Source organism: Mauremys reevesii, linkage group 5 (assembly GCF_016161935.1).
Source record: "Mauremys reevesii isolate NIE-2019 linkage group 5, ASM1616193v1, whole genome shotgun sequence".
In the NCBI taxonomy this organism is placed as follows: Eukaryota; Metazoa; Chordata; order Testudines; family Geoemydidae; genus Mauremys; species Mauremys reevesii.
Window position 1 is genome coordinate 109078080 of NC_052627.1, and position 26582 is coordinate 109104661.

General features: G+C 39.4%; 1 protein-coding gene across 14 annotated transcripts in view; it reads left to right on the top strand.

Moving 5' to 3' along the window:
* LDB2 (LIM domain binding 2) overlaps positions 1 to 26582 on the top strand; it is a 273724-nt gene that overhangs the window by 202636 nt on the left and 44506 nt on the right. For 13 of the 14 annotated variants that reach the window (XM_039541716.1, XM_039541715.1, XM_039541714.1 and 10 more), the window contains 3 exons: positions 12205 to 12377; positions 18324 to 18446; positions 20526 to 20609. In XM_039541716.1, coding sequence (XP_039397650.1) covers positions 12205 to 12377; positions 18324 to 18446; positions 20526 to 20609 — 380 coding nt within the window. Of the gene's footprint in view, positions 1 to 5138; positions 5289 to 12204; positions 12378 to 18323; positions 18447 to 20525; positions 20610 to 26582 lie in introns of all 14 variants that reach the window. The other variant, XM_039541724.1, reaches the window with a different exon arrangement.

The window sequence follows — 26582 nt, forward strand, 5'->3', positions numbered from 1 at the left end:
TACTATTATTATTAAGAGTTTCCAGAGCACAACTAATTATGCCATATTTATTTAGCATATTTAAATACTGAACAAATTGTCACAAACACATATTCTTCAGGGAATGGGTTTTGTGATTTTAAAAGAGAAGCATGAATTTGAAGGAGGGTGATTGGAGGTGGGACTGTAGGGGAGGAAAATGCAGGTAGAGACAGGAATTAGGTTACTCAGTCGTGAGACAGATGGAAATAGAGCGAGAAGGAACAGCTCAACCCCACCCAGATAGAGGGGAACTGCCCCTGAAGTGGCCTCATGGGGAAACATCTGTTCCTGAAGAGGAGGAATTTTTTCTTTAAAAAAAAAAAAGGAAGGTAATTTGCCAACAGTCTCAATCTGTAAATATATGCAAATTAACATATTACCTCATGCAAATTGGACCTCAGGCTTTTTTGAGGGCCCAGTATAGGCTGATCCTCATTTCTTCTCCCTCAAGTTTTGTCCATAGGAGGGTACTGAAGAAATGAGCAGTCACTTCTGTTAAATATTTAGTTGTGCCCTGAATAGATGCACACAAATACAGCCATGGCAGAACATCATTTTTGTGTTTCTGAAGCTTTAGTCACATTGCACACGACTTGGGGAAATTATCGTTCCAGCCTTAGTAACGTGAGAGACTCAACTACTCAAACAAACAAAACGTAACAAATAAGCCCCCTCTGCCGTTGAATGGCATGAGTTTTGTTGTGGGATGAAGTCAGTGTGTGTAGCAGACTGATCAGTGGGAAGAAACAGTGAGACTTTGACTGCTGTTAGTAAGTTGTAACAAAAGCAAATCATCCCCAAGATAAATATGCTCTTCCTTATTCATCATTGGAAAATCTTGCAGTCCCTTAATTCAAGGAAACTCCCGTTGTCTAAGAGAGGACCCTATAGGGACTTCAGGATTTGACCCTAAAATATTCTTTGACTCAGTACTACAAAGACCAATTAATGTTTCACCACATTAATGCACTTTAGAAGTCACATCCCCATACTCCACATTACCCCACCATGTAGACAAATCCTTAGATGCTCATATTCTAGTTACTGTGTCAGTCTGAATAGCAGAGAGCATCTGCAGAATGGGTTTAAACCATGTAGGTATTATGCAGTAAATACATTTTGTCACCACTGTCCCACTCAGGCTAAGTCAATGCCTCACTATGGCCTGAGCATACCTCTCACGTGTACCTAATTTCAAGGTAATCTCTCACTATTGTCCCAAAGTCACCTATGTTCCACACAAATTTGGTGTCCCCTCACTTTTATGGTTGTAATTTAGTTACATCGGAAATAAAGAATTATGGAACAGATGTTATAGAAAGAGTTATTTACACCCGAGGAATGAGTCCCACAGCAGTTTCAAATACCTGCATAATAATATTTTTGTCTCTCTCATTTCATCTCACATGGGGCCCCTTCAGGTCAAATTATTAGAGCCTTGCAAATCCGCAGGTATCTGCTTTGTATCCGGGGATGCGGATATCTGCAGACCATTTTTGCGGAGTGCAGTATGGATGCGGATACAAATTTTGTATTTGCACAGGACTCTGCAGCACACACTTACCCGAATGGAGCGGCTGTCACCCAGCCTGCGGGCTCCAGTTTGGCTCTCTGAATTCACGCAGCAGCGTGCTGAGCATTCTGGGACTAGTAGTCCCCATCTTGCTCAAAGGGAGGAGGTAAACTACAACTCCAAGAAGGGACCATTTTGAAGGTGGGATTGTTCTTTAAACGAGCAGGCGTCAATGGCCGCGTGCATTAGAGCTGCTGCAACTGTGTAGGTGTGTCCGAGTCCCCGACTGGGAGGGCAGTGTTGCATAGAAGGACCCAGAATTGTAGCCTCCCTTCCCAGAGTGGAGAAGGAGGTCCTACAGGGGCAGAGTGGCGGCAGGGCAGGAGGTCTCTGGGGAGAAGTGGGCTTAACACAGCCTTGTATCACTGTTGCACAGTGACCTGTGGAGCTGTTTAGAGCCCTGCAAATCTGTAAATGCGGATATCCACACACAATTTTTGAGCATAGCGGATCAGATGCGGATACACCTTTTTGTATCCACACGGAGCTCTGCAAATTCTGGGTGTGATTCAATTCCAATTGAAGTCAACAAAGCTGCCCATTAGTTGCTTTGGGAGTTGTATCAAGTCCTATGTCCATATCACACCCTTGAAAAATAGATGGCTTTTGTTCCCATCTATTTGGGAATCTACCATCTTGAATTTCTCCAGTTCTTCGAGGAAGTGTGTTCTGATAGGAATTCGTAATGAAATGTTCCAAGTCGCAGACCAAAATATAGTAGTAAAAATATTTCTTTAATAAAAATAACTTTCTGATCATTTGAAATCATGAGTATAACAGGTTCCTGAAGTTGTCTATCCACTGGTTTTTTAAAACTATCAGTCACTGTTCCTTACATATATCCGTTCTAAAAACTGTAGTCAATTGTGGCAAATATATAGAGAAAAGATAGCACGATGATTATATGAAACATGGAAAATATCCCACAGCTGAAGGGAAAGAAAATCACAGGAAGGGGTCATTTCCTCATCAGTACAGATTTGTTACAGAACCTACAATACACGCTCGTTATTGATGTACATTTATTTCTGTATAATTGAGTAAGATTTCATTGGAAATGTTGTACAATATATGTTCTGACTGAAGCATGGAAACTTGCTACATTTCTTGTTCTTTGTTGAAAATGGTTTTGATACAGTTTTGTCAGAAATCTGATTTGTATTGCTGAAAGCAGTGCACTAGTTCTCTAAGTAATAAACAATCTTCATATTTAAAACAAACAGAACATTTTAAAACTGGAATATTTTTTCTAATTATTTGGTCTAAGCTCTTGAATACTGTTTTTTAACTTTCTCTATAGTTAACTTCCATTAACATTTTAAAAAGAAAAAGAATGAAAGAAAAAGAAAAAATGCTTTGCAGTAGAAAAAGAAATCAAAGCTAACCACCAACCGCTTTGTGGGTGGGAAAAAAGTGTTCTGGTTGTTATAAAATATATATGTGACTGACAACTGATGTTATCCACTGGTGAGATATTGTTCATATGTCTACAGTATAAAATTACCAGAAAAATCACACTGGTTATCAATCCACATATGCTCACTGCAGTCTTATGAATTTGAGAATTTCTTGCAGCTCTTTTATCATATTGTTCTAAACCCCTCACCTCTCACAAATTCTCCATACATGCTCCTCACTATAAAGTGGCCTTTGTTGAGCTATGGACATATGTTTTTCTGCTAGTATTTGTAAACTGAATGTGGAGCTGATTGAGATGCTGGATTCACAGTCCTGAACATGAAGTTGTCTGTCCACAGAACAGGCAAACTTCCCCTCCCACACTGCCTACCAATACGCCTCAGTTCTGATCTGAAAAGATGTCTTTTAGGGTTGAAGAGGTCATCCATTCTGAGTGTCCGGTCAATCCTTGAGCTCTCTTGGGTCTACTGGAAAGATTAGTGCAAGTGGTGGTGATTTAGAGATATGCACATCTGTCTGCTATGAAATGGACTGTGACCAGAAACACAGTTCACAAAGGCTCATGAACAATGAGCAGCTGATAAAGATGGGTTGATACTGACTTGATATGATTGTAAATGAAAGTGGCAGAGGTGAAACCCTCCACCTTGTGTTCACAACCTCTGGCTCAGTACCCCTCAACTTGTTTTTTGATATTTCTAAGGGTGTGCATTGGTGAGAGAGATCTCTCTGTCTTTCCATTCAGAGTAATACTGTATCTGGAGTACATCTTCCCACACAAAGGCTATAAATGGGGAGGACTTATTTAGAGCAGAGTTAAGGATCTTTTATCCATGGCCCTCCAGCTTCCAGAGCATATCAGCATAGCTTCGAGTGGACACTGGGAATTAATAACTGAGGGAACTATCTTTGGAGACAGACTATAGTAAATGAGTTCCAGAACATGTTTGCTCCAGTGAATCTGGCAGAAGGGATCTTGTTGCTTGATTGCCTGCTCTCATAGTCATAAATTGAATGTTTATATTGCATTTCATCTGGAAGGATCCCAAACATAATGGCCAGATCTTTAGCTTGTATTAATTGGCATAGCTCCATTGATTTCAATGGAACTGTGTCAGTTTACACCAGATGGTGATCTGGCCCAATATAATGAAAATGAAATGTGTACATGGGTCACTTAACCCATCACTGAAATTCAGTAGCCTTTTAGTCATGTCTAGAAATACAGCACACCATTTCCTGCAGCAACCAAGTATTGATTCTGAGGTCTCCTATCTAAGTTCTGACCCAGCCCAACTCCAATTAGCTTGTGATATATGACAGGATCATGGCACCAGAGAGTGTATGACTGCTATCACTTTGACTTAATGTCACTTTGTTTGTTCATGCACATAATTTTTGTGTAATACAATCTTCAATATACTGCCAAAGTCAACTAAAGTCAGAGGGTAGATGTCTGTTTGATCGAGTAAAAGTGGATTGTTTGCCTGTCTTTTGTTTATCCCTTTCGGTTGGGCTGTCATTTGAATTTTATGTGTTTGTCCTTATTTCTTCAGACCATTTATCTGGGTATCATTTTCTATGTTGTTGTGGTACTATGTGGTGGCATGGATTGCATTTGTTCCTCCATAATGCCTGTCCTGCACAATCTCCATCATTTTTATGGTCTTGCATTTTGTTGTTTTTTCGCATGAGCTTGGTTGTGCTTTGTTATGTTTTGACAGTAGAGTGTCATAAAGCTGTGGATAACTGCTTTGGCTTGCCTTTGAAACTTCTGTGCAGTTGCTGGACCAAGTCAGCTAAAATAATTAATACAGACAATACTTACAGACCAAACTGCAACTGTGATTATATTCAGGCAACTCATTTGTTAGTTATATTTGCACTCTGTTAAAAGTACATATATTTGTGCCTTTTACTGATCCCAAATCTGAAACTTGAGATGTTAAGTCTTCACTGGGGAGTGATGGTTTTGGTTTTCCAAATGTGAATGTTTATATGTTAAAACTAAAGATTCTTTATCACAGATAGGTTTTTCCGTTTATGTAAAATTAATAATTGACAGTAATTTTTTTTAAACATTGAAAGTGGGCAAATGATTAGTTCATAATTCTTCCTGGAACAGTTGCAGACTATAAACCTACATCCATCTTCAATTAGAAGTCTTGAATTCTGTATTTGGAGAACAGAGTGGTCTACTGTGAGCTTCCAGAAACCTAGTTCAGCTGTTCAAATGCCAAGCCATGTGAGCTGTTATATCATCCTTTTATGATTGGTAAGCCTAATAAAAAACACTGCAACCTTATATTAGTCTATTGTAATACACTTTACATGGGGCATGTAAAACCAATCGGAAACTTGAAGCTGGTGCAGAATGCATCGGTTACTTACTGAGCGAAGATGTTACTAGGAGCATATATTGCCAGTACTGGCTGCGTATTGGTCTCCAGATGGAGTTCAAGGTGTTGGTTATGACCTAAGCTGTGGTAAATGGCCTGTCACTGCCCTCTCTGAGAGATTTCTTCTCACTCCAGCCACACTGCCACAGCCACGGTCAAAACTACTGTGCAAGTTTGTTGCCATTTGTGATTCTGTATAAACATATAGTAAATGACAGTCTCTGTCTCAGAAAGCTTATCGGCTAAAAGACAAGACATGATAGATGCATCAGACAAACAAGAAGGTTTGGTGAGAGGAAAGATGATATCCTCCACATATATATAACACATACCATGAATATTTTGCCAGCCTAGCTTTGGGACATAAAGGGAAGATGTGTTCTTTTATCTCTAATATCACAAATAATAGAGGCTACCCATTAACTAGAAAACATGATTATTTTTTCTTTTAATTGACTCTCGAAAAAAAATCATGGAGTCACAAATGCAAACTAATTTTGAAAATTCCCAAAACAGTGTGAGGTTCGCAAACCCTGAACCCCACAAGCTTCACCCATTGCTAGGGTTTTTATCCCATGGGAAGAAAAGACAGACTGTTATATATTACATGGACCATGTTTCTCATATGGCTGACCTGTTCATACAGCCACCCTGTTATTGGTGCTATTGGATTTTTTTTCTGTACATCTTTCAAATAAAATAATTAAAAAATAAAATTCTTACAGTCAGCTTCAAATCCTCAACTTCAGGCACTTGGGTTGTATTTAGATTTAACCTTTAGCTTTGTTGCTGTGCCTTCCTTTATACTTCCCAACAAGTTCGGCTCCCTCTTATCCCAGGGTGCCAACCACGCCACCCTCTGTTTAGTCAAATCCCTTCTTAAAACTCACTTCTTTGCAAAGCCCACAAACACTAAATGCTTACCAATAAAAAAGCTGTCACTGACTTTCTGCATATAAAAGTAAAACAAAATTGTATCTGGGTTGTCTAATGCAGGGTTGTTAAATCTTATTCTTATCTGTCTGTATAGCTTGGGGCAGAGGCTCCACTGCCATCGTCTTTTGTTGTCATTTACATGTGTGCATATTTGGTGTCAAATACCACCAGATCAGAATTCCTCACTCAGTCATCTCAGTGGTCACTATTTACACCCTTTTGCACTCACTTGAACAGGTGTAAATGATGATGCAAAGCGCAAAAGCCAGTAAGAATCAGGCTCTTTTTTATTCCTTCATATCTTGTATAGTGCTGACCACACTATTGGCCATCAACAAACAAACAGATTCCCATATACGTCCTAGAGCTGGTCAACTACAAAGAGATACTTTTAAAAACAGAGATTTTCATTTAGCCAGCTAACAACATGGCAGATAGTTTGTTGCAATAGTGGTGAACGACAAAGAATGTAATGGAAAGTCTAATTTTTGTGGTTCTATAGCATGCAGAACTCTCACTAGAGTAAATAGGAGTATGGTACATGGAAAACTGCAGAATCAACTGCCTCAAAAGAAAAACAGAAAACCCACCTCCTTCATTTTATAAGGGATTCATAGGAATTTGATTTGTAATTTGTTATAAGGTAGTTTGGAAAATAAGGGTATCTGCTGGATACTTCAATATGAAAGCACAGATAGATAGATGGCAGTGTTTTCGGGGAGAACAAGGGCAAAGTTGCTGGGAATTTATGCGTATTCTGTTCTATTTAAGAGAGAAATAACTGAAAAGACATATGAACATAATTTTAACTAGTACCAGTATGACAATGCTGCACAAACTGCTATGCTAAGTGACAATGGCACACCACAGCCAAAAAGCTAGTATGTGACATGCTTTTCACTTCACAGGGAAGCAGACTACATGCCATGAAATGCTTCAGCCCTTCTCAAATAGTGCATATAAAATTTCTATTCTTTTGAGTTTTCCATGCATGTTGTTTTATAAAGGTTCTGTAATATGAAGATCACTAACAGCATGGTGTTTGTCACACACTTTTCTGGATCAGTATAAACATCAGTTAATTGATTTCTGGATCCCATACTGTGGGACTGTCATAAATCCACATGATTTTCTTGAGTTCTAGAATTTCTGATTCACTGAAAAGTATACAAAATAGCACATAGCTAGATAACTCTCTATTGGTTACACATCTGGATAGGCTAAACATTTTTTACGTTAGTCTAGCTAATATTGGCATAAGAGTACGCTAAAAATACCTGATTTCAGCTATGCCTTTTTTGTAGCTATTTTCATAGAAATAACTTCTACCTGATTCTAAATCCAGGTGCTTTTTGTCATTTCACACCCCTTTTGCTATCACATTTAAGCCACAGTGACCTGTCCTTCATGGGAAATAACAGGATGGGAACAGATACTCAGTATTTAGGTATCCATTCCTAAATGCATAACTTAAAACAAAATTCTGGAGACCAATGCATGCTTAAATGGTAGTGAAAGAGAGGGGAAAGAGTCATCTTCTTGGCTGCAGAATGTGCAGTCACTGATGAAGGCAGTGGTGGTTAACTCTAAGAAAGGTCTTGATCTTCTTCAAGTCCTGGTCCCTACATGTATTCCACTGTGGGTAAGCATGTGCTCCACATGCCCAGAGCTGGAGAATTTTGAAAGCGGTGTCATTTGGTCTGCAGGAGATAAAGGGTGGGCAGACTGCCTCTCCCCAGTTCCTTATCACTGCCACATGGTCAGGGTCAGAACCTCCTGTGTCTGAAGCTTCAGCTTTCTTCTTTATCTGTGGAGATGTTTAGATAGCTGTAAATTTTTATATTCTGAGTTTTAAAGTTTTTATTTGATAGTTTTAGTGTTTTATCATTAGTCTCCCTGACCTGGAGAGCTCCTGCCCTTCCCCCTGCCGGTACTGGATTATGCCCAGTTTGGGTACTGGATTATGCCCAGGACTCCAGGCTTCAAACTTTGTGCTTCCTGCCTGCAATCCTTCTCAGTCAGCAACAACCACCAATGCTGCTTGTACTGCCTCAGGGAAGCCCACATTGCGGCAAAGTGCAGTATCTGCCATTCGTTCCCCAGCCGTATCCGGGAATGGTGTGAACTTTGCCTTAGGGAGAACCTAATGGAGAAGGCCATGAAGCTACAATGGGACTCAGGCTGTGGGACCCTCTCCTTGGCCCCCCGTACATCAGCCAGACTCAGCAAGGAGACTGGGATTAGGACCTGGGGATAGGGCAGGCTGTGACTGGTTAGGCAAGGAAGATGGGACTGGTAGCTGTGCGGGAAAGAAAGCTAGAACTAGTTGGGCAAGGTGGCTGGGTCTGAGATCTGTGGAGAGGAGACTGGGACTGGGAGCTGGTGGGGAATATATGTATGGGGAGAGGACTGGGAGCCAGTTCGCTGGGTAGGGGAAAACATTGAGATCGGATGAAGAGCTGGGGAAGATGAGGAAACTGGGACTGCATAGACAAGGAACTAGTGAGGGGAACATGAGAAGAGGGCAGGAGAGACAAATCTGACAAACAGTGTACAGAGTGAGGGAGAACTAAAACTGGCTGGGCAAAGAGACTGGGACAAGGAACTGTTGGGGTGGGGGGTAGGCTGAGATTGAAGGATGACCCCAGGTAGGGAGACTGGGAGCCAGTGGGGGACAAGGAGAGAGATGGATGGGATAAGGAGCCACGAAGGGGAAACTGGGACAGTCTGGATAAGGAGACTAGGGAAAAGGAGTGGGGGAACTGATACTGGCTGGGCAAGGAGACTAGGACCTTTGGGTGAACCATCTGGCTGTCAGTATGATGCCACATAATGGAATTTCTCTTCTTTCAGTTTGCTTTATTAAAAACCTAGGAAATTATGCACAAAAACCTACATTAAAAGAACATTAATCAAGTTGCAAAATCAAGCACTTGAAACTTAGGAAATGTCAGAATTAAGGTTTCCTGTGCAACCTTTATTCATCCCCCTTATCTTTAATTACATGATCACATACTATTTTTTCCACAGAACTCCTGCCTCACTCAGTGCACAGTATGGATGGTGCTCAATTAATTTTTTGTATTGACCCTCCCTATGCACCCCAATTCTAGGTGCACCTTTCCAAGTGATGAAAACCTGTTTAGGATTTTTGTTCAATTTGAGCATTCGTTTTGGTTAGTTTTGGTTTTATAGATGTAAAATGTGTGTGTGTGCTTGCATGTGTGCTGTGTTTAAATACAGACACCATACTGCAAAAGGGTTTTCATGCTCCTTCACAGAATGGGGCACATCTTTATAGAGAGATAGTCATGGGGACACCTCCTTTCCCATTCATGATTGTGGAAACCCCCACTCTTCCATGCACAGCTGCATAATATCCCTGTGGCAATCACAGCCATTGTTTATGTGTAAAAGTAATAACAGGAAAGTATTCAATACATATCTAGCTTTCTTTAATGTGTTTCAGCAGCTGGAAGCAAGGAGGAAAGCCAGCACCATGTGACCAGACCATTTTGGGAACCACCTATCAAATTATTTTAAACTCCATTTAAAATATGTTCATGATATTCATGCACTGCACAAGTAACGTGAATATACATTTACTGCAATCAGTAGAAATCCTAGATTTTCATATCAGGCAGTAACTGCTCAGGATGATTAGCAGGAAACTTAATTTGTCCTAATTAGCCTTAGGGGAACGAGAAATTAACTTGATGGATAAATTTCTCATTTTACAATATACCATACTGAGCAACATAGGAAATTGTTACTTAAAGCTTTAGAAAAGTCTTCTGCTGATTCACTGAACTTTAGTTTCTCTAATTAAATTAAAAGACTATAGTAAATTAATACATAGTTAATGCATAGGTGAGTTTTTTATGGGGGCTTGTATGGTAGAATAATTGTTCAAATTATACATTGACTTGTCAGCTATATCCAGAGACTTCAGTATAGATTTATAAATTACACGTAAAACTTCAATGTAATATAAAGCATTCATAGCCATGTTAAAATTCCATATCTCAGCAAAAACTTTTAGGAAACCCTTGTCTATTTTCTATACGTGTCTATTGTACTGTTATATTATTATAATATAGAAAATAAAGAGAGATTTATTAAACCCTGGGATTTTCTGGCACAATTAAATTGGCTGAGACAGCTATATATGATATTTTTTAAAGTAATGTGGAAAGACCTACACTACTTCCACAAAACTGCTCATCTATAAAGTGTCAGACTTTTTAATTCCCAATCCCCACTCTCAGATATATAAATTCCTTAGTTCTTATGCAGGCAGAACTCCAAAGGAAGTGCATTTTTAAAAATTACCCTCAAAACATACAGAACAAGACAGAGAGACATGAACTCAGTGGTCTGAGCTAGGAATTAATGAGTTCTAATCTGTGCTCTGATACTGACTCCTCTATTGGGGTAGACTAAGTCACTTAACCTCTCTTGGTTTTCCCTCTACATGAAGGAGTTAATCTTTACCTACTGCCACACAGGAGTATAGACACAGGAATGTTGAGGATTAATTAATATTTGCAAAACATTTTTCAGGTGAAAAACATAATATATTGTAAGTTCAAAGTATTATTAAGTCATTCTAAAAATACAATATTGATCTGTTCATAAAGTACCTATTCCTAAAATGTTGTCTTGGTGTTTTAAGTTGTTGATGGCAGCCAAACTGTCTGCAAAAATGGAGCAGGAAAACATCAATTGCACATAACACATTTCCCTTTGATTTCGATTACTGCTACTGCTCTGTGCAAGTGAAAAACATTCAGAGCTTGTTTATTTATTTATTTATTGTGAGCTAAGTCCTGCAGTCCTTCTTCAAAACTGCCATTGATTTCAGTGATGCGAATTCAATGGAAATTGTTTCCAAGGGTTGCAGGGTTTGTCCCTTGAATCTATGAGTTGGGTTTTAAAAAACAAACGAAGGCTGCTCTATTGGTCAAATTTTTCTTCACATACAGTTCATATCCATGGACAGGGTATATCTACACTGCAATAAAAACCCTGCGGCACTGAGTCTCAGAGACCAGGTCAGCTGGGGTCTCAGAGCCTGGGTTCCAGCTAGAGCTGGAGCATCTGCACTGCAGTTTTATAACTCTGCAGCCCAAGCCCCACGAGCCCAAGTCAGCTGACCTGGGCCAGCCGCAGCGCAGGTCTTGTATCACAGTGCAGACTTACCCCGTATGCATCTTCAGCCATTTTAGATTACCTTATATAGGCAACTATTTCCATTTGAATTGAAAAAGAGATCTCTGTGCTATTAGCCTGTGGATTTATATATTGCATCCCACTGTCTTTAAATCGCAGGGTTTTTGTTTTCCTCCTATAGTTCTCACTCCATTCAACAGACTATATTAGCTATACATATATATTGTATATACTGTATTAATATATATGTGTACGTACTCTATGCATAAAGAGTTATATGTTTCCGTGCGTGCCTGTATTTGCATAAGCACACATATGCTCTGGTTTTATTTACACATTTATTTATGGAAATGGGATATAGCATCCAAGTTTCAGACAAGATTTACCCAGCATGGCTCCTGTGTAGTAATAACCTTTGAACATCTACAAGAATCTCCAAAACTTCAGGAAGAAAGAAGCTAGTTCACCAACTGTATAAAAAAGCTATACAAACTGAGGTCCATACCTACTGAAGAGAATAGGCTTTCCATTGATTTCAATGGCAGCAGGTGGAGACTCTAGTTCTGTAGCTCTCTGAGAATATGTATTATATTCTTCAAATGAAAGTTTCACTTAAAAACATTGATGTTGTGTTTGTTATAACCTAGAGTATTTGTTGATTTTTGCTTTGTATTTTCCCCACAGCCATTGGAAGGACCCTAATTCCTCGTTATTTTAGCACTGTCTTTGAAGGAGGTGTAACAGACCTGTATTACATTCTCAAGCACTCAAAAGAGTCATACCACAACTCATCTATCACAGTGGACTGTGATCAGTGCACCATGGTCACCCAGCATGGAAAACCCATGTTTACCAAGGTAACAGGAAAGATTCAGTAAAACATTTTGTGTTTTGTGTATGTGTGTGTGTTTTTCAGGGAGTATTATTACTGGGTTTTTCTGAAAGGCTTTGTTGATTTCTAATGCCTCCAAGCACTTTCATCCCTTTATATTTTGTATTATTATTATTTGTTACCTAACTGGAAAACTTTGTGGGCATCTTTTGCAGTCTTCAAAGGAAGTTTTGCAAGAGAAGGCACATAAAACTAAGCCATCACAGCCACCAAACTTATAGGAACTAAGTTTCAGCTGCCTGTGTACTTTATCTCATCTTAATTTTAAAACAACAGAGAATCATCACATTGTTGCTACATTTTGGTTCACATGCTTTATTTAGATATTTTACCCATTGGGGACTGGGAAGTCTCAGAACAGCTGGTGCTTTAATACAATAGAGCCTGATCCAAAGCGCATTGAAGTCAAAGGAATGATTCACAGTGATTTCAGCAGTCTTTGGATCAGGTTCTAAATAGGTGTCCACCACGTCTGATTGAAGATTGAATTTTCTTCATGCTTTGGCCCCTTCCAGTCTTGCAGCTAAATCACATAATTAAATAGGATGCATTATACTTATATAAACAAGACTAAACAGGCAGAAAAGCAATTAGATATACCAAATTAAAATAAAATAAAAATCTTATGGAATTAAATGACACACTTGAAATGAAGAATGACCGCAAACTGTGGTTAGTGAAACTGGAAATACATGCTTTGCTTATTTAGCCTTTATTCTCATTTTTATGCATCCTCAGATGGCTAACTCCTACTCTTTGAATGGAGAAAAGTGCAAGAGGGAGGGGGACTGATGAAATGTATCCGAGCCTTTAGGGAACAGTTAAACCTGTTCTATGTTCCTCACTGGCATGTAGTATTGGTGAGGTTCTAATGTAGGCAGAGAATATAGGCCACTGGCATTGTGATGACTGAGCATTTCTAGGGTATTCATGGCATGGTAGAACTTGTTCCATCAGATCATGTAGAACTTGTTCCATCAGATTGCATTGACTTCTTGCCTGCCATATTCACATACCTCTTTCACAGTAGTTAAAGGGGGAGGGATAACTCAGTAGTTTGAGCATTGGCCTGCTAAACCCAGGATTGTGAGCTCAATCCTTGAGGGGGGACCATTTAGGGATATGGAGCAAAAATCTGTTGGATTATTTAATTGGGAATAGGTCCTGCTTTGATCAGGGGGTTGGACTAGATGATCTCCTGGGGTCCCTTCCAACCCTGATAGTCTATGATTCTATGAAAGGACATTGAGATTGAGTTACTGGTAGGGTTGGCCAGAAAACAAGAATTTTATTTTGAGAACAATTCTGAGGTTTCAACATTTGGGTCTATTCCACGGAATGAAAACAAAACACAAAAACACTCAAGCGCTTTACTGAAACATTCCAACCAACTCAAGTTACTGGGGCTCTGAGTTTATGATGCATGTATTGCATCAAAAATTTGCCCCACAAAGAGAAGGAAGCATGCCAAGTAAACCAGCTGTTCCTAGATGACCCCTCCTCACCACCTGGCCAATGAAGAGCTTGCATATTGCAGCCATGGCTAGATGTTTGGCTATGTGCAGTGGAAGGGAAGCTATAGTGTAGCTACTTGTCCCTTCTGAATGGCACTCGAACAACATTTGTGTCATTTCCATGATTTTTCTCCGCTTTGTGACACAGTTGGCCAAAGGGCAGAACACGGGTCAGCTGGTTTAATGCAATATTACACAGAGAAGCAGTTTTTTGGAACCCTTCCTTTGGAATCTCTAGCATTCAATAAATACTTTTGCTGATTGAACACATTTGTTTTGCGTTGTCAGCACACTGTACTACAGCGCTGTTCCTTCAGAGGGGGAAATAGTATCCAGCTGATACCAAAAAAAAAAGAAAAAAAAAAAGGTGGAACGCTACTAAGGACCAAAATCTGTCTTGGGCTGAATATATACAGATCACATCTATTTCAAGATAAGCACTCCATACATGTGATGGCAGTTTGGTCTCAATCTTGCAAAGATTCGCAAAATTGGAGTCTTAGTGACACCATACACACTCCAATAGTGAAAGTCTGTTGAGGAGTCTAATGTAAATCTCTATACCTCAATAGAAAGTATAAACTTAGCTTCAGGAAAAAACTTAAATTGTTTTTTTATGTTTTTACAATTAAACCATTATTGTTCTTAATAAAACTCCTTTAGAATGTAGAATAAAGGAGAAAAGAGTAACACTGCTTGGCATGTTCGAAAGTGAGATGGAACCAAATTTTGCTCTCTAAGGTGCATGCACAACCCCCAGTGAAGTCAATAAGGACCCAGCACATGTAATGGCAGAACTATATCCTTGTGGCCTGGGTACAGTGGACAAAAGTCAAACCTCATGTAACATGTGTAACTACATTAAATTTAATTCACCCACTTAACACCGTGTCAGAATTTGGTTGAGTAAGGTTTTTCCTTCCTTTAGTGACTCTGTTGTAAACATTTTTAGTATTCAAACACATCAAGCACACTGCTGTTGTTTAGCACCCACTTTGGTCTGATGAACAGTCTGTAAGCTAAAAATTCTCTAAGTAGTTTTATTACAATAGTCTGGAACAGTCCTGATAGAGGTTTGATCATCTGTTGCATCAATGATCCACATGCTATGCATTTTTATATTTTCCTGCTTAGGTCAACTTATTAGATAGTACTGCGTAAATGTGAGATTAGTCATTTTTTTCTCTTTTTTAAGCCAGGTACTTAAGCATATACTTGACTTTAAGTGCAAGTAGTCAAAACTGACTTCAATGGGGGGGTTATTAACCTGCTTAAAGTTACCCAAGTGCTTAAATATCTTACTGAACAAAGAAGTAAATGCTACATTTTTAATAAAATCCAAAGGAAATAAATTAATAGAAATATTTTAATAACGTTCAGGGGGTGAATTAAAACTAATAAAAGAAGGGAAATTCATGTTCAGGATTAAAGGTTCCAGTTAACAGTTTTGCCACTGACTTCTGTGATAGTAAAATCAGGTTCTAAACATCCAAGCGACCATGTGAATTCACCTTGGTGTTTGGATTTTAATTTTTTTTCCCCTTCACATAGTGGAAGCAATGCTCTCACAGAATTAACCCAGACTCTTGTAATTTACTTATACTCAAACTTTATATGGTAGTTGAGCTGTTTTTTAGTGCTAGTGATTTTTGTATTTCCCAATAGCCTCACATAAATGAACTTTATTTATGAGATCAGTTCTACTAAAAATGGTAATAGACTACATGCACATATCGCTATAATAAAAATACATTTTTCTCTGCAGTTGACAATGACTCAATCATCCATACTTCACAAGTATAACACTAAAGCTCACTTTATCTTTTTAAGTCTTACTGAGTAAATAATCTTACTAATTGTATGTATTCATATAAGCTTTAGACTGCTTTTCAAGTAAAGGAACAGGTTTGAGAAATGATCTATTAATATGGGCTGAAAAGGGAAGAAAAGATTTTTTATTTTAGAAAAACTACATTCTATCCAATAGAAAGCAATTTTGAGGTCATTTTTCATGGGTGCAACCCGTTGAATAGCCTACAATTAATCAATGCAAGGAAGGGGTTAAAAAGCTATTGGTTAGTTTGAGAAATGTTCTTTTTTAGTTTTCTTTTTCCTGGCCTAGTCTAGAGCTACCACGTGATATACTGAATGCCTGCCAGCCTCTTTCTTGTTGATCCTCCGGAGACCATCTGTGCTGGGGGCATTGATTAGAGTGTGTCTGCTGGGATTACATCTTTTCTGTTGCCATGCCAACTAATCAGCTGATTTTGGTTACCACAGAAACAAAATGTCAGAGCTCACAGTAAGGTAACATGAATTCAGCACAACAGAAAATGTTTTCTTAATTGGAGACTCTTTTGATTTTGGATTCTGTGGGAAAGACACCTTTTCTTTAAAAAAAAAAAAAGAGGCCAACTTCAAGTAAGAACTACATTAATTTTATTGATTAGAAGCAATACCTGAAATTCTTTTGTACAGGGGAAAATTAAATTCCTTTATAAGATGTGTAAAATGTTGCCAATGATATGAGGTATGTGTTGCAGCTTTTCTGTGACCATTTGTTAACATGTGCACATAAAATAAAGTCTATGGAGAGCTGTATTTCTTAACATTTCAAAGAAGGCATATTTGGGAGAGTATGGGCTATTATTATAAGAAATTATTATAAACCTGATGTAGTTTAATATTAACTGGGCAATAACCAGGATCCTTGACCACAGTACAGTAATATTGATAGGCTCAGCTATCTCACATTAGAGTATTAGAGTCGTGTGTGTGAAATTTTTAATCTTAGTATGAAGATAATGAGAACATCAAAGTCAAGTGAGGGAATGAATCCTCGATATAGGCCATCAGCTATACAAAACTGAATGCATGACTGAGGTACAGTGAATAAGAGAACCCAGAACTTATTAACAAGTCTTTCTTTCCTAGGCCTACAATATTTTGCCTGCACAATATCCCTGGTAGCCTAGTCTAAGTGGTTTTGAACACTATGCTAAAGCAGGTCAAACTGTGAGGAGACACCAGCATCAAATGAGTAGTTAATCAGAAAAAATACACACTGCAAAACCACAAACGAAATAAACCTGGGTCTGGTGGTCACACCAACGTGCAAACAGACTAACTAGCAAACTGGCATTACAATTTGTTTTATTTAATTGAGCTATTATTTGATTAAAGTTGCAATGTGTCTTTTTTTAATGGAAGATTGTTATCTAATTGTCTGTGTACAGTACTGTAAGAACATTTCACTAATTACTGTCTCTCTCTTTTCATTATTTCTTTCACTGCAGGTTCCCTCAGTCATACTAACTCCTAACAGGAGCTTTGAGACTAAATTCATAACCAGTTTTTTAAAAAGAGTTTCCAGTGCTGCTAATGTGTACAATGCTTCAGAGATCCACTAGCCAGGGCACCATGCAAGGAGTGCATTTGGCACCCTCAACAAGACTGAATGCATTACTGCCGCATGATACTCAGATACTTCACTGCTCACAGATCAAGCTGTGGGCAGCTGTATAAAAGCCAGCCACTTCCTCTCCCTTCTCCTGCAGTACCCAACTGCATTTACCCATCCTTCTACCTGCCCACCCACCCCCTCGCTTTTCTAATACAGCATCCTTCACAGTACAATATGAATTATCTGACTGTGGGGGGCAACTCACATGTACAGAGCTACAAGATCAGGCATTGGCATACTGGTCTAAGTGTCTCTTCTTTACTCCCACAATACTCAGCTTCAATAGTCCATGGAGCTACCAGTGCAGACCCAGGGACACCTGCATGTAGCTTTCTGGTTAGTGGCAAATCTGTGGGATAGGCAGCTGATAAAAGAGAAAGAAAATGAGAGAAGAAAACTAGATTAAAAATAAAAAGGGGGTGTATATGTGGGGAGGAAGCACTTGGAAAAAAGACAACAAGAAAAAAAGAACAGAAAAATGAGTATTGACAGCAACCATGCTGGGGCATTATGCACTGCTAGTGGATGCAAATGGAGCATTTATACATTAATCCATTAGTAGGGAGGATCAAACTTTAAAAGGTTGGGAACGACTGGCTCAGCAGCTTGACATCAAGTATGCACAACAGTCACCTATGCTGAAAGGTTTAGTATCATTAATTAGCCGTGGTGATTAAAAAGGGAAACAAAATGGTGCAATAAATAAGTTTTAGTACACACAATGCTATAAAATCTAGAGTATAATAAGTTGTTATCTTCCCTGTGAAGTTTCTTTCCCTAATTCTTTTTCTAGAGAAGGGGAAACAATTAACCCAATGACAATGAACACTAAAATACCGACGATATTTTGGAGTTTAGTTTAAATGAGTGAGAATATTGTAATTCTGCACAGATTTCCTGGAAGATTTTATTTCATGTGTTTTATTAATCCTAGGTATGCACAGAAGGGCGTCTTATCTTGGAGTTTACCTTTGATGATCTTATGAGAATAAAAACATGGCACTTTACCATTAGACAGTACAGAGAATTAATTCCACGCAGCATTCTAGCCATGCATGTAAGTAATCCTTTTTTCATTTGACCTAATGCAAAGAGATGAGATTATATTTTTAAAGAACTCCAGCAAATTTCACAGCCCAGGCAATTAACTATAAATATTTTGTTCTGACTGCAACCGCATTAATTTATAAGCCTTTCTTTCATCACTCTCCCCTGTTTCTCAGTGTTTTGTGTAAGGCTGTATTGTAACTATATTTTCACAGTTATTTTTCACTTCACTCTAATACATTTTTTCTTGAATCCCATTTTGTCGTTGTGGGTTGCATGACAAAGATTTGGGGCCAAAGTCCGCTTTCATTTATATTGATGCAACTCCACTGAAGTCAGTGGGCTTTCATCACTAGCTGAGAGAAGAATTTGGTCCCTAAATGTGAAAGCTGATTTTTATACTTACAGGAGATAGCAAATACATACATACACACATTTTTGGTAGGGATGGGCCCAAACCAAAACTTTGCAACCTGAATCCAGATCTTATTTTCACATTGAAAGCCCCTTCTCTGTAATGACATGAACCAGAATTCCAGAGTACTTTTACATTGTTACTCCTGGGGGCATTCTGCACCAAAAAATAAAAATTCGGCACCAGAAAATTAAAAATTTTATGCACAATATTTTAAAATTCTGCAAAATTCTGAAAATCTTATTTGTCAAAATAACACTACATAATCATGCCAGTTTCAATTATTTTGGTAATTTGTTTCAAAATACCTGTCAGCAAGCATGTCTGTAACAATACAGACACACACAAAAATCCCTCTAGGAGAAGAGAGTTAAAGAAACCCCAATGACAACCCAGTTCTTGTTTTCCCCCTCCCCACAGGAGGGAGCCAGACACCCACAACCCCTCCCCCCCAGAGCCCACCTGCCAGGCCTCCCCCAGCCAATACACCTGAACCCCCTCCTCCCCAGAGCCCAACCGTGAGGCTCCCCTTGCCCAGACACCCATCTCCCTCCATCCCCCAGAGCCCAGGAATCCAGAGGAAGAAACAGCTTGATGCTCGGTCCCAGGCTTGCACGGAGTTTTCTGCATGCTGCCCTCTCCTTCCCTCAGGGCATGCTGGGAACTGCAGCTCCCGGGAACCCTCTAGCTCACTCTCTCTCCACCCAGCAGTATCTTCTATGTGTCAGCTGGGCTCTGCAAAGTCCAGTGGCCCTGTACAAATACTGAAGTCAATGGGGTTCCAACTGCACACAGTGAACTGCAGGATTAGGGCCATAAAGATTTTAAGGATACAGGCCCAGATTTTCAAAGGTATTTAGATGTCTAAATATACAGATAGGCACCTAGTGAGATTTTCAGAAGCACCTAAGTAGGTAAAAATCCCACTAATCGCCTATCTGCACCTTTAGGCTTCTAAATACCTTTGAAAATCTAACTCTCAATCCCTACCAGAAGATCTTCTAGTCTGTGGCCTGATCCTACAAGCCCTGTGACACAGACCCCTCATGAAAGGGATAGCTCAGTGGTTTGAGCATTGGCCTGCTAAACTCAGGATTGTGAGTTCAATCCTTGAGGGGGCCATGTGGAACTGGGGCAAAAAATCTGTCTGGGGATTGGTCCTTCTTTGAGCAGGGAGTTGGACTAGATGACCTCCTGAGGTCCCTTCCAACCCTGATATTCTATGAAAGTAAATGAGAGTTTGCACAACTGGGTTAATCACTTAAAGCAAGAGTTGTGTATTTAGAAAAATGTGATATGAAAAGATTACAGGATGGTCACTGTCTCATACTATGTCTTTTGTACAGTGGGGTCACACTGGGGTCCCAATCTCAGTTAGGGTCTCCAGGTGCTAATATAATATATATAATAGTAATTTTATATAAATGCATTTAGCTTTTAAGATGAGCTGGAGCAGTGGAGGGATTTATAGAAAGACCATCTGAAAGGGACTTTGTCTTATAACAAATTGGTATTGCTTAATATTACAAATCCAGTAAAAGACCTCTGGAGTGATTTTATTTATTTAAATTTTAATTCTAGCCTTGAAATGTAATTTTTCCACAAGAGTGATTTCCCCCCTCAAAAAACAAACCAAAAGCAAAGTGCCAATTTCCTTGTTTCCTTCCTACTTAGGCACAAGACCCTCAGGTGCTAGAGCAGCTGTCCAAAAACATCACCCGAATGGGTCTGACTAACTTCACCCTCAACTACCTCAGGGTAAGTGCTACTGCACTTGGCAGTTATTCTGAGTAATTTTAAAAGGTTACAAGCATTGTTGAGCCAAAATAACAAAAACAGGGTATGAGCCAGTCAGGTAAGGTTGGAATGAGCCCTTAATGAGGGTGGGGGAGTAATATTGTGATTGGAATTAGGGTAACAAAGCAGCACATAGTAATGTTGGGGCTCAAACCTGCCCCACTGAAGTGAATAGAAAATTTGTCATTGACTTGAATGGAAGCTGGATCTGCCCCTGTATTTTTCCAGGGATTTCTTTTCAACTTTAGCAGGATTTATTGTTCGTAAACTAGAAGTTTTCCATCCTGTTTTGCTAAGATTTCTTATTTGTTTTCTCTTGTCTCTAAATCACTGTTTCTGAGAAAACTGCAGCTAGTTCTTACCACCATCCAGTGGTCTCAGCCTCCTTTCCACCTCCCTAATAAAAAGCAGTATTAGGAGAAGGCTAATAACAGGTCCAGCTCTGAAAACAGTCGTACCCTCCATGCTCCCACCCTGCTTTGCCTCTGGGAGCCTGAGTTCTTTCCTCAGCTTTGCACTACATTGTCTGTATTTTTTTTATGATTAAATAATGCATTTGTTCCCATTGCTTTCTGAACCTTAAAGTGCATTCAAAGTTTGTAAGTTTATTTTTATTTTCTCAAAGTATTCTCCTGTGTGGGTTCACAGTGCACAAACTGACAAAAGAGTCTGGAAAGTTAATATTTTTATGATTAAAATGCAAACCGTTTCTAGTTTTGGAAATATTATTAAGCAAATAAAATGAGGCAAGATACCTAACAATGCACCAAGCCAAGGTGGACACCAGTAACTGTTTGTTTTTCCTTTTAATTAAGTGAATAGTTATTCAAAATGTTTGGGCTTTTAGAAAAACAAGAGTATTCTGGAAGATGAAAATGTTATCAGCCCAATGCAGAACTGCACGGAATAGCAGTTAAATCAGCTGCAATTCAGTAGGGGTCATGATTCTACAAAATGTTCCAGGCAGACAGAGACCTGCACCAAGCAGAACCCCACTCAGATCAGTGGGGCTCTATGTGAGCACAGGGATAACTTGCAGGACTAGGGCCTAAGGTGAGATCTCACCAAGACGTCTCTATGGCTATGCCCTTGTTCCCCAAGTTGACTAGTTGGTCAGTGCTAATTACTTATTTAGCATCAGATTAAAAACAATAGCTCAAATGCTACTCTCAATTACCAGGGGCAGGTTTACCCGCAATGGAACTGAGAGAAGAATTCGGCACAAAACCTGAGGTGAAATAAAAGAGCATATTAGAATTGTTGCCAGTAGAAATATTACAATCAGATGTATGTGTTGTGGTGTTCCGTGTGCAATCATAGATGGTTCAGGAAGTGCCATTTTGAATTTGCAACACTCTATCACTCTAGCAACTGCCAACACCTTGCAATTCCTTTGCTACATGTTCTCTAACTGTTGAATGTGAGACAGACTAATGAGATAAGCAGAAACTCTGAGATATAGATTAGTGCACATTTGGCATGAACTATCCATACTGTCATACTGTCAGGGAGGGGGTTGGGGGAAGAAAAATAGTATCAAGATAAGCACTGGGAAGATACACAGTGAAGTGGAAGGGGATTAAATGATGAAGTCTTACCTTTTTCTTTTTCTTCCAGAATAGTCTAGTTTTGTTAGTTTAAAAGACAACATTAGGTTCCTGGGTACAAAGCTTTTGCTGACTCTGGGCCATGGTGATTCCAAAAGGAAATCTTTTTCGAGGCACTCTCTGCTTCTTTCTGCTTTGTAGTGATGAATTGATCATTCTGCTCTTTTCAAATGTGCAGCTCATCATTGGCGCTCACATGAGATGACACATTTCCCGTTTGATTTACTTCTTTTCCCATCGTTTTCTTCTTTTAATTTTGAAATAAAAATTCCTTCTTAACCCAGAGCTGTAAAATGGTTCATTGAAAAAAAATTATCTTAAATGCAGCTATGTTTAAATTTTTTAAAGTCAGCATTTTACCTGATTTTTATTTAATCCTTTCTGGTGTTTAATAATTAGTATTGTTATGTGTTTTTAAATAAGGTTTTAACATAAGTCTATAAATGATTTCCATTTTTCTTTTGCTGCATGCTGCAAAGGCTTGTGATAATCATAAGAAAAAACTTCATTGACGGGCAGAATTAATCATTTTTATTCTCCAAAGCGCACACAGCAGCGAGCTATGCTGCAGTCTTTTTAAAAGCAGAATGTAAACCTTGATTTAAGAAACTGCTGATATAAAGGTGTAGCATGTATATTGTACTCTGTAAACACTATAGTATGGCATATCCCTATTATTTGGGATAATTACAATTTCTACTATTCAAACCTTCTACCTGTATACTCTGTTTTTTCTTCATTCACTTTGAGTTGGTGGAAATAAAGCTGCTGTGCTTAGAGGAACATTAATTTTTGTTAAAGGCTGGAGGGAGGTAGAAATCTTAAAAATATTTTCTTGGAAACTTGAAACAAAATTTACTGCCCTACCTGTTTTGCCGTGTTGGATTTGGATTCGGCAAATGTGCTTTCTCCCCACTCCTTCCTGGTTCTGTAAAGAACATGGGTTTTCTTTTGCTTTGGTTATTACCTTGTTTTGTACCAGCATAATTGATTAGCTCATCAGTGGGGTCAGCATGCTTTGCTGTAGCTCTTGCATAGGATTCATTAGTTACTGTGGTCCTCTAAGAAACAGTGAACGATACCTCATAAGTTTTAAATTAATATCAACCATTGTTTTTATTTTGTTTCTTAGCAAGTGATGGATATTGTAAAAAATCAGATATTAAGGCTAAGAACTATATCCTACCCTCAATCAACACTCTAGGTAATGAATAGGAGAGGGAGGATGAACAGGACAATCTGTAGAACAGTTCCTATCAGATTGTAAGAATTTTAGGTAGGTAAATTGTTACCTGTTTGCTTTGTTAGATACTCAGCTACTCCCCTTAGGTGTGTATTTAGATACATCTAATTTACAATGGACTTGAACCAAGTCTGAACAATAGGGATATACTTGGAGTACCATTCCTTTATATTTTAGAGCTCAAATTCCTCTCTGTCCCTGTGCCATAGACTTTCATATTCCAGAAAACAAAGCTACATTTCTCACATACTTGAAGTTTAAAAAAAGGTCACTCCAGCATTGTAAAGCAGTTGCAGCTAGATGGAACCTTTAGGCACAGCCCTATGCTGTCCAGCAGGAGCCCAGAATTCCTCCTCTGCATCTCCCTGGCTCTGGGGAAGGAAGGGAATGGAGTAGTTTGTTGCAACCCTTTACCAGGTATGGATATTCCATCTTCCCCTCAAGCCAATTTAGCTCTACTCACTTGTGTGTTAGGGTGAGTGCAACCAAAGCTCTGACCATTCCCCAGCCGCCGCCCACCCCCTGCACAGGAAGAACCAGCTCAGCTCTCTCCACCCAGTGTCTGGGCAATGATCCAGGCAGGCCAGAGAGGGAAGTGAGAGGTCTTTCCCCCCCTTATGTCCCTGCATGAGTGTGTTAAGCCGAGCCTTAATTACAAGGTATCCAATTCTCTATTATGCACCCCAGTAACAAAATGTCACCATTGCAAATGTCAATTTTGGGGGCAATAACCTCTGGAGCCCACTTTGTACTTAATTAGTTTCTCACTAGACATTTTCAGTCTTCTAGCCTTAGAAGGCTAACGTAATAAATTATATAATGGGATAACATTTCAAAAGGGGACGCTTAAATTGCATCCACGCCGTTTATATGCATACCTGTTATGCATGCACATTTTTCATTTGTACATGCAAAATATACACTTATGTATGCAATTATTCCTTTTAATGTGCCATTACGGAGTTTGCATGTATAAATATGGGTATTAGGACAAAATATTTGAGTGTCATTTAGGGGTTCTGCTCAGGAAGTTTGGCCCTAGTTCTGCAATTATCTGTGGTACTATCTGGTCAGTATTTATTTCACTGTTATATTTCACCCCAAAAATATATATATTAAAAGAATGTTAAGGTTGCAAAGTCAAGCACTCAAAAGTTAGGAGGTGCCAGAATTAAGGTTGCCCTCTTAATTGTTCCCCCTTGTGCATTATGATATAGTCCTTAATTATATGTTCACATGTTATTTTTTCCCACAGAACTTCTGCCTCATTTAGTGTGCATGGTAGATGGTCCTCACTGAATGGGAGCTATTCAATATTTCTTTTTATCCTCATAATTCAGTGTGTGGTCCCATGTATTATTTACTGCACACCATCTAAACCCCACACTGAACACAGAATTATTAATTTCCTCATGGGTTTTTCTATGGTGCTTTCATCGTAGTATCTTAGTCCTTTACAAATGTTAATGAATTTATATTCAGAACACCCCTATGAGGTGAAGCCAAGGATTAAAGCCAAAACCGTCAAAAGTGTCAACTAATTCTGGATGCCGAAGTTCAGAGATTTAGGGCCCGATTTTTCAGAGTGCTTAGAATGTTATAACACTTCATATATTCAGAGCAGAGCTCCTGTAATTCGGAGTGCTGAGCACTTTTGCAAATCAAAAGAAAATGAGGAACACACTGTTTCCCCATGCGAAAAGTTTAGTTTCTGGGCTTGCCTACACTTCGGAGCTTTTAGCGACAAGGCTGTGTTGATACAGCCTTGTCAGTAAAAGTCAACAAGTGCGAATGCTCTTTTGCGGTATTTTGTTGGCACTTTTGCCGACAAAATACTTCCAGCCCCGCAAGTGGCATAAGCTTTGTCAGCAGGACAGTGATCCTGCCGGCAAAGCCGCGTTCACACTGCCTCTTGCGTCAGCAAAACTTTTGTCTTTCACGGGGGGGACTTTTTTAAGTACCCGCGAAAGACAAAAGTTTTGGCGACAACTGCACAGTGTAGCCCTCCCCTAAGTGACTGGCCCACTCTGTGGCAGAAGCAGGGATAGAATTTTTCTCCAGAAAGTCTGGAGAATTCAGTTGCCTTAGTCATGAGGCCATTCTTTGTTTTCCGGGAGTTCCCTGCCTCATTCACCACCTGAGTTCAAACTTTTGCAACAAATGAGGGAGGGGTCCTAATATTCCAGAGCAAGTCCATCCTGGGCCCTGAAAGAGGGTTTCTTTAGACACAATCGCATGTGATCATGTAATTAAACACTGTCAGAATGTATACGCATGGGTGGAGTAGAGGGGGCACACCAACCCTTTATTTCTTGCATTTCCTAACTTCTGAGAGCTTGACTTTGCAACTGTAATATTTTTGGATGTCATTTCCTATGTTTTTAATAAAAGTAGAAATTGAAAAAACAAAAGTTTAATAAGGTGGAACCATACCAGCTTCCAGCATGGGTCATCAGGAAGTTTGGAATCTTTAGATTCAGAGCATGGTTCTCTACTGCTGAAGCTCCACATGAGCTAAGAGAGTAACTTAACTGGTAGCTGTGGAAAGTGGACCCACCACTAGAAGGAGATGAGACACAAAAAGCGCCAGTGGTGTCACAGCAATTTCCTAGACAGTGAAGGAGTGTTGAGACTTAGGACTCTTGGGTTCAACTCCATGTTCTATAGGGGATTGTGCTCTAGTGGTTACAGATCCTTCTGCCTCTTCCCCCCACCTCAACCTCTTCCTGTTCCCTTCTGCTCCTACCATACATGTCTGTCTCCTCTGACTCCCACCTACCTGCCTGCTGCTTGGCTCCTGTCCTGCTCCAACTGCTATTCTCCACCCAATTCATGCCCTTGCTCCTCCTGAGTCCTGCCCATGCCTCCTCCCTTTCCCACTCCTACCTTCCCTCTCTGAATCCCAGTCAGGTTTCCTCGTCCTCCTTCCTCCTCTTCCTCACTGCCTGGGGAATGCATAGCTCAGTTACAGGTAGAAGCAATGAGGGGATGGAGCATGCTCAGTGCAGATGAAATCTCCAGAGATGTATGACCTAACAAGTCTCTGCAGAGCACATACAAACTGAGATTTATAATTTGGCCAAA